Raw genomic sequence first — 10,535 nt, 5'->3', positions numbered from 1 at the left:
TTTCCACGTCCAGTGGGGTGACTGACAACCCGTCTGCTGTGAGCTCAGTAAGGATGACAGAGGAAGCTGCAGCCAAACAAAAACCTGCACTGAGGCGAAACCAGTGAGCAGGCTGCATGCACCAGGAGGCACGCCGCTGTCCCCACTTAGTGAAAATAAGCTGACAGACAGATCGACATACATAGATAGGTGTAACTAAATGTATGTCTGCATGTATTCTCCTTTCATTTGACAAGTAAATCAGTCCTCATCTACTGTAATACATACAATTAATCTGGCCATGTACAATACACACAGATTAGCAGGGATTTTACCCCAGCTCTCTAAAACAAACCCTAACAACCATTTAAAAACTTTCCAACATATCAATATGTAGCTATTCAAAAAACATGGCCTAATAAAGACATAGTGTACATATGCCAGAAATGTGTGTGATGTGTGATGCCCATGGGATCCTTGATTGGCTTTATCTTCCCTACCCTTGGGCCAGTGTTTCCTGTTTCTAGTAGCCCTTTCTGGCTATCAGCCTTGGCCATGATTTCTCATCTACGGGCTCACTGGCAGCACGTTGTAGGAATAACTAGGATCTCATGCTGTGGTTGAGCTGTAACTACATCAGCATATTTATTATTTTTAAAACGAAATCCTGATTCTTTCTATTTCCTATCTTATTAACAGTGGCTCTTAAACGGCATTCATCAATTATTTTTACCAGCAGTAAATGCACTCTAATTATTCTTAAATCTATGCTTGTTCTTACTGGCAGTGGTGCAGTTTAAGAGTAAGATCAACGCACGCTTTGTGCACACCTCCCTCTAGTGGACGCAAAGCCCCGGAAAATCAGCAAAATACAACAAGGCAATTTCTCTAGGGCAACACAAACATTAAGGATAACGAATATAGAAGGAATGGTGCCCAGCCATCCTTATAACATCAGCTCAAGATTACCAGGAAAGGTAATGTATATGTAGTGAAATGCTAAAAATACAAGAAACAGAAGAGTGAGTTGAGAAAAAAATCTTACTGCATTTATAAACATTTATTTCATTGCTAAGCAAGGGCCTGTAACAATATAGTCCTGGAGATTTACTTTGTGAACCTTAAGCGAGTGTTTTTGAGAGGGTGAAATGTGTCATAAATTGTTTCCAAAAACTGTCCTTCTTAAGAAAGCCTGCTGTAAATTTTACAGATGAAGGTCTGAATCAGCTTTACTACTGCATGACAAAGGTAGGCACTTTCTTGGTGAAAGATAAACCCCATCTAAACAAGGCTGACTTTACTGAACAATGTGAGCATTTAAACTGGTGTAACTGCACCAGCACAGGTCCCCATCTGCAAAGAAAGGATGGCATAAAACCGTAAATTATGCCAGTGTCAAAACTGCAATAGTGCAGCAGCATCCAGGGCAGAGTCGGCACAGGCCACGGCCCCCACGTTAGGACTGTCCTACACATGCTTAGCATCAATGGCAGTCCTCCAGCCTCTGCAGCCTCCCCTCTCTCGGTAGCTCTGTGGCATGTCGGCAACATCACCCTCTGTTGCGACTGGGGCACAGCAATGCGCTCCCCTACACACACTGATATGTGGATTCAGCTGGCAGTAGCGCACTGCCCATTCACCCACTGCACTCTGAGGAGCAGACAGGCTGTTGGCAGCAGGGCTGCGCAAGGAGAAAGGTACTTGAACACAAGCAGCAGCTCCTGCCACCACTCACCACCCTCCCTGCTCCTCTGGCTGCTCCCCAGGAAGCACAGGTGCCTGCAAAGGGCTACATCCCACAATCCTTTTACACCAGACATGGAGAAGTTAAACTTCTCTGGAAGAAGGTTAGTTTTTTCAAGTGCCTTGAAAATGCAGATGCATACTCACTCTAGTGGAACATCAATGAGACCATACAGACAACAACCATACTCTGTTAATTAACAGGTAAAAACACCATGGGAACACCGCATTTCACTGCTATCAATACAGGCTGGGGGATGAAGGGAAGGAGACATTGAGAGCAGCCCTGCAAGAAGGACTTGGGGTCATTGGTGGATGAAAAGCTGGACATGAGCCGACAATGTGTGCTCACAAACCAGAAACCAACCATATCCTGGGCTGCATCAAAACAATTGTGGCCAGCAGGGCAAGGGAGGTGATTCTGTCCCTCTGCTCTGCCCTGGTGAGACCCCCCTGCAGTGCTGCATCCAGCCCTGGGGGCACACACGTAAGGACACGGTCCTGTTGGAGCACGTCCAGAGGAGACCACAAAGATGCTCAGAGGGCTGGAGCACCTCTCCTGCAAGGACAGGCTGAGGGAGCTGGGATTGTTCAGCCTGGGGAAGGCTCCAGGGAGACCTTATAGGCACTTCCAGTACCCAAAGGGGACCTACAGTAAAGATGGGGAGGGACATCAGGGAGTGTAGTGATGGGACAAGGGCTAATGGTTTTAAACTGAAAGAGGGCAAACTTACATCAGGTATTGGAGAGAAATTCTTCCCTGTGAGGGTGGTGAGCCACTGGAACAAGTTGCCCAGAGAAGCTGTGGGTGCCCCATCCCTGGAGCTGTTCCAACGCCAGGCTGGATGGGGCTTTGAGCAACCTGGTCTAGTGGGAAGCGTCCCTGCCCAGAGCAGGGGCTGGAACTAGAGGATCTTTAAACCATTCTGTGATTCTATGATGTTATAGATTGAGGCCCAATAATTGACAGGAACCAGTCCAATTAATCAAATTAGTTTATTAAGCAAGCGGCAACAAGCAAAACAGCGCTGGGCGGCTGGGGGGTCTTTGCTCCGCCAACGGCGCACATCCCCTTCCTGAAAGTAGCTGATTATATACTCTTCTGGTTCCCGTATAAGTGTCAATCCTGGTATATTCTGCGTCTGAGCGACGTGTTGCTAGGGGGTCGGTCTTGTCCCGCCTCCTGATGGTCGTGAGGCTGAAGGCTCCTCATCTTTATCAGTGTCCTTGGGGAGACTCTTTTCAGTTTATCTCACAACTTAGCTCTTCCCTTTGAAGTGTTAAAACACACCAGATGCCTGTGATTTAGGCCTTTAGGTGTCAAAGTGCCCCAGACAGCACACCGGATGCCTGTGATTTAGGCCTTGAGGTATCAAAGTGCACCAGATAAGACGCTGGATGCCTGCGATTTAAGTATGTGAAGAGTCGAAACAGTGTAAGTTTTCACCAGCCTTTAAGAAAGCCTGATTTGGTTAACAAACATGATTCTATTTATTACATATGATACGTTTTGTTCTGTCCTCATCACCAAACCATTCTATGATTTCAGGGCGCAGTTAAGGTGGCGGGCACTGGGTCTCCACAGCCACGCTGCCGCCTCTGGGCGAGGCAGGGACCCGCTGCCGGGACAGCGCTGCCGCTGGACTGACCCCCTCGGGAACTGCCTGCGGCGGCCCCGACGCGTTGGCGGTCGGACCGGCACCTCCCGAGCGGGGCTGCGGGGCTCCACCGCCCCGCCCTGCCCTGCCCTGCCCTCACCTCGGCCCTCCTGGCCCTGCCTCAAGATGGCGGCGGGGCGCCGAGCCAGAGCGGCTTCGGGGGCAGGAAGTGACGTCACGCCGGGTACTCTGCGGACCGGCGGCCCCGGGGACTCGGCTCCGCTTCCGGTCGCCGGGCGGGACGGGCCGCCCTGTCAGAGCGGCCGACTCGGGTGAGCGGTGCTTCCGCGTCCGCGCCGGGCCAGGCCCCTCCGCCGCCGGTTGCCGTGGCCCCTCTCGGGACGGGCGGCGTGGTCCGCTAAGCCGCCTTGGCAGCGCCGCCGCCCTGCGAGGCGGGGGGCGGTTGTCGCCTCATGAGTGAAAGGGTGGCGGGGCTCGTCATGCCTGGCTGAGGGGGCGGTGTTGTGTGTGGTGGTCCCTGGGGGGCGTCGGGGTGTGCGGGTCCCCGCCTTCACTGCCGTGTCTCTGTGCAGGAGCCGCTGCCGGCCCCGCCATGACCCGGTGGGCTCGGCGAAATGGCCCTCCCGGAGAGAAGGCGCTGGAGGCCACCCCGTGGGAGGAGATGGCGAACGGCCCCGAGGGGCGGGGGGGCCGGGCCGGGCCGCTCTCCCTGAAGAAGGAGCAAGAGAAGAGGAAGAAGAAGAACAAGAAGAAGAAGGACTACCTGAACGAAGACGTTAACGGGTTCGCGGCCTACCTGGAAGAAAGCTCGCGGGGTGGAAAGGTGGCCGAGGCAGACAGTGCTGAGTTGGAGAAGGACGTAGCAATAGCCTTGAAGAAGGACAAGCGGCGGGAGGATAGAAGGCTGAAGAGGCAAGAAATGAAGAAAAATGCCATGGTGAGTTTTGCCTTGAATGGTGGGTGTTTGCCTGTCCATGGCAGCTTGTTAAAAACTTCTGAAAGGCTCTGTGTGGAATATGCAGATTCCTTATTCTCCGCTGATCTTGCCAGGAGGTGGTTCAGTGAGGAGGCAGAGCAGAGCGCCTTGCCTCCTATAGGCATAGCACATGCCAAGTGACATTTCAAGTTAATAGAGTGAACTTAAGTATCTCAACTTGAGAACAAACACGGAGTTTCAGCTTAACTCTTAGACTTTAGTGTGGCGCTCTGGTTGAACACTGTTCTTGCTACCCTTTGTTGAATTCCCAGCCCCTCTTGTCTCCTGGGTGAAACTAATTCAGTGCATCTCTGTAGGTAATTCATCAGTACAATATTCCTGCTGTTTTGGGGCCTTTTTCTGCATTATTTTCTGCTTGACAATTGGAGTGAGACTGTCTGAAAGCAGTTATCTCAGCACAAATTTATGCATTCAGTATAAACTTAAGCTGAATGTAATCTAGGAACACAGTAAAGAGAGCCTATATCTTTTGTGAGATACCAGAGTTCTTCATGAGTAAATTGTAGGACAGTGGCAACATTGCTTATATTTACTTTAGCACTTAGTTGCACTTAAAGAGTTTGAGGAACTGTGCTGTAGTCAAAATCGCCTACCATCATTCATCCAGGGCACTCAGTTGTCAATAAGTGAATGGTGGTGTTGGTGAAACAAGAGTACCCATAATAATGTGGTGTAATGACATATACTACTGACAGTTATTTTGTGACAGGATACAATGTCTCTTTTGTCTAGTTGTTTTTCCCTGAGGAGAAAATCCCTTGATTTGTTTGCGTTCTAAAAATCCAGAAGGCCTTACTAGACTGGGATTTTCAGGTCTTTGAGTGCCGTTCACAGATCTTGTCTCTCTATGTTAGAGTAGCCTTAAATCTCAACACTAGAGAGATGTACACAATAGTACCGAAGGTTTCAGCCAAGAGAATTAGTGGTCTTGTAAAAGTCCACTGGCTATAGGTGATAATCAGATAATAGAAATAAGTGAATTCTTTCATAATGCCACCTGTAAGGGCTGTGTTTTGCTACGTGAACTGTCTATGAAAATGCATATAACTTAATTTTTATTTTCAAAGGTATGTTTCCACTGTAGAGAACCTGGCCATGGTGTTGCTGATTGTCCTGCAGTACTTGAAAGTCAAGATATGGGTACAGGAATCTGTTACCGCTGTGGATCCACAGAACATGACATCAGCAAATGCAAAGCAAAAGTAGATCCAGCTGTTGGTACGTCTCAGAAATTTTTGTATTTTTCAAAGTGCTTTGGTCTGAGTTTTCTAACTACTGAAATATGAGCTTTGTGGTTCATATATATTTGTGTTTAATATATTTAAAGGAATAAAATATTATAACAATGAACTTAACACTGCAAGAGCATAGTGTTTACAGTAAAATAGTATAGTATATATTGTAATTATAATGTGTTCAGAGTTGTCTGTGACTTTGTAAAGTTTTTTAGTGTGGATCATAAATTGTATGGGTTTTTGCAGGGGCGTTTCCATATGCAAAATGTTTCATCTGTGGTGAGATGGGGCATCTGTCAAGGTCGTGTCCAGATAATCCCAAAGGATTGTATGCCGAAGGTGAGTGTACAAATTTACTCAAACCAAAACACATTTTTCATATTTGCCTCATGCAGAACAAAGTAACATTGTAAGTGAATGAGGATCCAACTAAAAGGAATTTCTCAGTATCTTTAACTCTTGGTAAAGCAGATAAATTCTGGAAAATTTAGTGTTAATATTGATTACCTAGGGATTTCTGTTTTAATTGTTTAACATCAAGCTTACAGTGAGCTGCAAAGTATGAGAACTTGCTTGTCCTTGCAATTTCAAGAGCTGCACAAAGAAACAAAATCATAATAGGCTGTATGTATGTAGTCAGTGGGTATTTCAATGTATATATACCGAAGTATGTGGTAAAAATGTATTCTCATACTATACCTTAAGACTCTGGGACGTGTTCACACAGAACAAGGACCGTGACTAGAAACGGACATCTTCAGTTTAAGAGGCTTTAATGAAAAACGTGAGCTAAGTTTGAAGATTTCACTCAGATTCTGGTCTGCCTGATTTCGCTGTTGGCACTAACAGATAACATTCTGTGTCCCAGTGTCTCCCAGTAGAAACTTGAGGCCTGGCAAACTCAAAAGTGTGATCTTACATCACAGTTAAATTGTAAGAAAAATCACTTCCACTTTCAATGTTCGGATTATGAGGGGAATTTATATTTCATATCTCAGTACCTGCAGTTGGATTACCTGTCTCTCGGGAGTTTCTGCTAATTTCAAAAGTTCCTTTGAGTATGAATTTCAGAAGAATTCAACTTGTTTCTCAATAGAGAGCTTCCAACAAATCAGAAATATTCAGTATGTGTTGACTGAAATTTGTAGTATGTGATGCTTTACAGAGCAGTGTGATTACAAACAGCCCTGTCTGTTGGAGACACAGAGGAAGCTGTGTTTGCAGGCTTCCAAAACTGGCTGCATATCTGCTCCAAGATGTTGTATTATTGTGCCTAGGCATGCAGACCTCTCCAAAGGGAAATTTCTTTATCTTTTGTACAGGTTGTCACTACAGAAAAGTAGAACAAGATTTTTCCAATATCCAAAAGAGCAAAACAGTGCAGGGGGGTTGTTGTGGCTTGGTTTTTTTCCCAGATGAGTAACAACTTTCTGTCTTAACAGGTGGCTGCTGCAAACTTTGTGGCTCTGTGGAGCATTTCAGAAAAGACTGTCCGGAAAAACAGAACGCAGGTGAGATGCAGGAGAGTGTATAGAATGGAGTTTGATGGCAGAGCTGAGTAATGTTTATTTACTGCTTTGCCTGGCTTTGGTCACAAAGAAAGAGTTTGAGAAAAGATCTTGCAAATAGCAGAGATGATCTTCCTTTGGGAATAAGTGCTTTTATTGAGGGGTATGTGGAGGAGGCATTAAGTTGAAATGTAAAACTTGAACTTTCAGTTAAAAAAAATAATCTAGCTTGTTGGTTTCTGAAGATAATATGAACTAACGTGTATTTGTTAGCCAGTATTCATGCTGCTCTTCCCAACTTTAGCAGCTGTAGAACAAGATGATGACGATTTCTGTGTGAAGTGGTGGAACTGAATATAATGTCAGTTGCAGGATGGTAGTACCGGCAGCCTGTAAAAGCTGAGTGTACAGGCAACTGTTCGAGTCATTCAAGACAGGAGGGAATGAGGAGACAGGAGATCTGTCCAGCTAGATTCACCATCTAGTAAGCTGCCTTCAGTTACCTGTGTGGGTGGAAAAATTACATTATATACAAAAAAAAAAAGTGCTAAGGAAGGCAAAAGCATCAAACAAGGGTTTGAAGAATGATGCTGTTACTGAAGTTGTGACACATTTGTGTGTTTTCCTACTTCATTTGTATGGCTTATTGAATTTTTGGGTTAATAATATGCCATAAATTGTTGAGGAATTTGTGTAAGAAATATTTATGGAAGCGATAGAAGCCTATGTTTTAGCCACTTTCTTTATCTGATCCTGTATATATGATATCGTTGCATGCAAGGCCATATGTAAGACTGTCTATGTACGCTGCTCTGCTAGTTTAGAACAAGTGAGATTAACAGGTGTGACACAAGTTTCTGGTATGAAAAGACTCAGCAGCCATATCAGACTGTTGGGCAGTGCCCGTTCAGACGACTGCTGAGTTGAAAGCCTGTAACATAGCCCTTGTTGGATTTCTGCATGCCACATTTACGGCAAACGACCTTTGTGTGGTCAACACTTTCTGTAAGTCAAAAACCTGTACAGATGCAGTAGGAGAAAAGAAACGTTTGTAGGGAACGGCATTGCTCAAAGGTGTTCCCAGGGTTGTTAGTGCTGTCCAGCACAAGCCTTCCTGCTCTCTGGCAGTAGGGCTCTAAATTTCGTGTGAAGTGAAACTGGCATTTTTTCCTCCCTTTTTTTTGAGAAGTTTTATGTCCATAATGAAGACTGACAGCGCTGTTTAATTTCCCAAGGGACCTCTTAGTCCTTACGCTGACGTTTCAAAACTAGTACTGCTGGTTAAAAATAGTTGAATTAATTGGAACTGTGACACCATTGCTAAGAATTCTAATATTTTTTTGAAATGTTTGCATCATGCAAAGTACTTCTAGATTGACTACAGGAAGATAGCTGATAGCTGGCAAAGCAGTTCGGGCACTACAGTTTATCATTTTTTCAGGTGGGATTATTTGGCCTGCTTTAATACATAGAAGTTAATCCAAGTAAACATTGATTTATCCATGGGATTTTCTTGGTATAATTTAATTTGTTGCTCTCCAAATTAGGTTGTCACTTGGAAAAGAAATACAGGTTGGTTAGTGGTGTTTTCTATAGGAAAGGGGTGTTACTTGGTCTAAGTAGTATTTAAACAGCAAAAAGATGGCACTGATTGTATGTAGGGACATGAATTGAGAAATGTAAATTTTTCTCTATTGTGCCTCCTCAAGTTTATTTTTTGGCTGACATACTCTAAAATCTTCATCATAAGTGTTATTAGGACTAAAAAAGTTGTGTAAAGAGGGTTGGCTTCAGAGCTACAACTACACTGATGGATCTTTGGTGATCCAGTGACAGGCCCTTGCAGGCCAAATCTTCCTCAAATGTCAAAGTTCGGTATACTGGTAGTGCTTTGCCTTTCCATGATCTCTTGTCTCTCACTCTACAGATCAGGTTACGGTTGGGCGATGGGCCAGTGGAATGAGCGCAGATTATGAAGAAATTACGGAAACACCAAAGCTGCAAAAACCAAAAGTGAAAGTACCCAAAGTCGTTACTTTTTGAAGGCCTCTTGGCTCTAAACTACAGTTAGCCCGTGCTGCTTCACTCCAGAGTCAGGACTGCACAGCGTGGACTGCTGGTTCCAGAAAATCAAGCGGACTGTTGCAGCTAAATTATTATTTTTTTTGTACTCTCCATTTTTCCAGTTTGCCTCCCAGGCTCACCTAGCTTACCGGAAAGCTGCAAACAACAGAAATGCAGCCAACTGGGTATTTTATTTTTGTATATCTCTGCTGTAATAAAGCCTTCCCTCTGATTCACATTCCTTCTCACTACCAGCTCGCTGGAGAGGAGAATTGGCTGCTTCTTGTAATGGGGATCTGGTTCCAGTAACCAAACAGGGTATCTGTGTTTTATCACAGACGTCTGTGACCACTGGATTTTGGTGGTCAGTACTGTTACCTTAGGAGTGCTGTTGTTACTTATTGGAGATAAACACAGTCATACTGGTCTTATTAAAAGCATTTCTCTATTTCTCTGAAAGGCACTGTGGGTATTTTCTGAAGACTCTTGTTGGGTTCTGGTTTGGTTTTGCCCTTCTCTTTTTAGAAAGAATGATTTCTTGCCCTGTATGTGCAAGCTTTGAGCAGTCTTTTAGTGAAGTTATCAGGTAAACGCTACAGCCTGTAGAGTTTGGGGTGCAATTACCACTACTCAGCTAAATATGTACATGCATTAACCCTATTGTTTATGCATGTTGGATTGTTTGAGTATTTGTTCACTAATAGAAACAGAATCATGCCCTTCCTCTGATATCTGTGGTGAAACATACCTGAAAAAGAATTGGAGGGCAAGTGAGCAGCTTGATTAGTTTCTTTACTTTTTTCAAGGAAAGTGCTCAAAAAATCTTTGGTGTTTCTGTCCCTTGGTATGTTGGCAGTAAACTTTGGTTTGTATTACACACGCCTGCTTAATGGCAGATTTATTTATTTATTTTTAAATGGAGACTGCAGCCTTGGAGAATCTGACACATATTAAAAATAAGTTACAAACTTATGGAGTTCCTGCAGTGGCTCAGGAATGGAGTAACTCCAGGGTCTCTGTGCCGTGCCCCACTGTGCAGGGCGGGCAGGCACCCACCACCCCAGGCATCTTGGTCTCAACTGCAGCTCTGGTGGCCATTGGATAAATGCGGTACTTTCCTGTGCCTAAAATCTGAAATGTGCCTTCTAGAAACTTCAGCTTGTGTTGTACAGTAATGAGCAACAGTCCTTGGGGGAGAGCTACACCGTGGTAAAGCTAGGGCTTCTAAAGAATTAATTTACCTTTTTAATAAACGTCTTAATGGTACATAGACCGCCTTGGTGAGAATACCAAGAGAGTAAACTTGAGCTCAGGACCAGGTTTTGAGGTGCTTAGGACCTGCCACTGAAACCATGGGTTGGGAACGTACTTTTCTTACAGAAAAAAAACC

The 10,535-nt window shown here is 44.8% G+C and overlaps 1 protein-coding gene across 1 annotated transcript; it reads left to right on the top strand.

Annotated features, from left to right (window-relative positions):
• The first annotated feature begins 3,549 nt into the window (after positions 1–3,549).
• ZCCHC9 (zinc finger CCHC-type containing 9) lies at positions 3,550–10,522 on the top strand. The gene is made up of 6 exons (XM_063319635.1): positions 3,550–3,652; positions 3,914–4,278; positions 5,406–5,556; positions 5,820–5,912; positions 7,016–7,084; positions 9,009–10,522. The coding sequence occupies exons 2-6, from the start codon at positions 3,934–3,936 to the stop codon at positions 9,122–9,124; spliced, it is 774 nt and encodes a 257-aa protein (XP_063175705.1). The 5' UTR covers positions 3,550–3,652; positions 3,914–3,933; the 3' UTR covers positions 9,125–10,522.
• The last annotated feature ends 13 nt before the right edge of the window (positions 10,523–10,535 follow it).

The sequence above is a fragment of the Chroicocephalus ridibundus genome, chromosome Z, assembly GCF_963924245.1.
Source record: "Chroicocephalus ridibundus chromosome Z, bChrRid1.1, whole genome shotgun sequence".
NCBI classification, from domain to species: domain Eukaryota; kingdom Metazoa; phylum Chordata; class Aves; order Charadriiformes; family Laridae; genus Chroicocephalus; species Chroicocephalus ridibundus.
Note: the sequence above shows the minus strand (reverse complement) of the source record. Positions and strands in the feature narration are given on the sequence as shown.

Coding starts and splice junctions, on each gene's coding strand:
- ZCCHC9 (XM_063319635.1), top strand. CDS start 3,934: ATGACCCGGTGGGCTCGGCGAAATGGCCCTCCCGGAGAGAAGGCGCTG. Junction 4,279..5,405: donor AAATGAAGAAAAATGCCATG/GTGAGTTTTGCC, acceptor TTATTTTCAAAG/GTATGTTTCCACTGTAGAGA. Junction 7,085..9,008: donor TCCGGAAAAACAGAACGCAG/GTGAGATGCAGG, acceptor CTCACTCTACAG/ATCAGGTTACGGTTGGGCGA.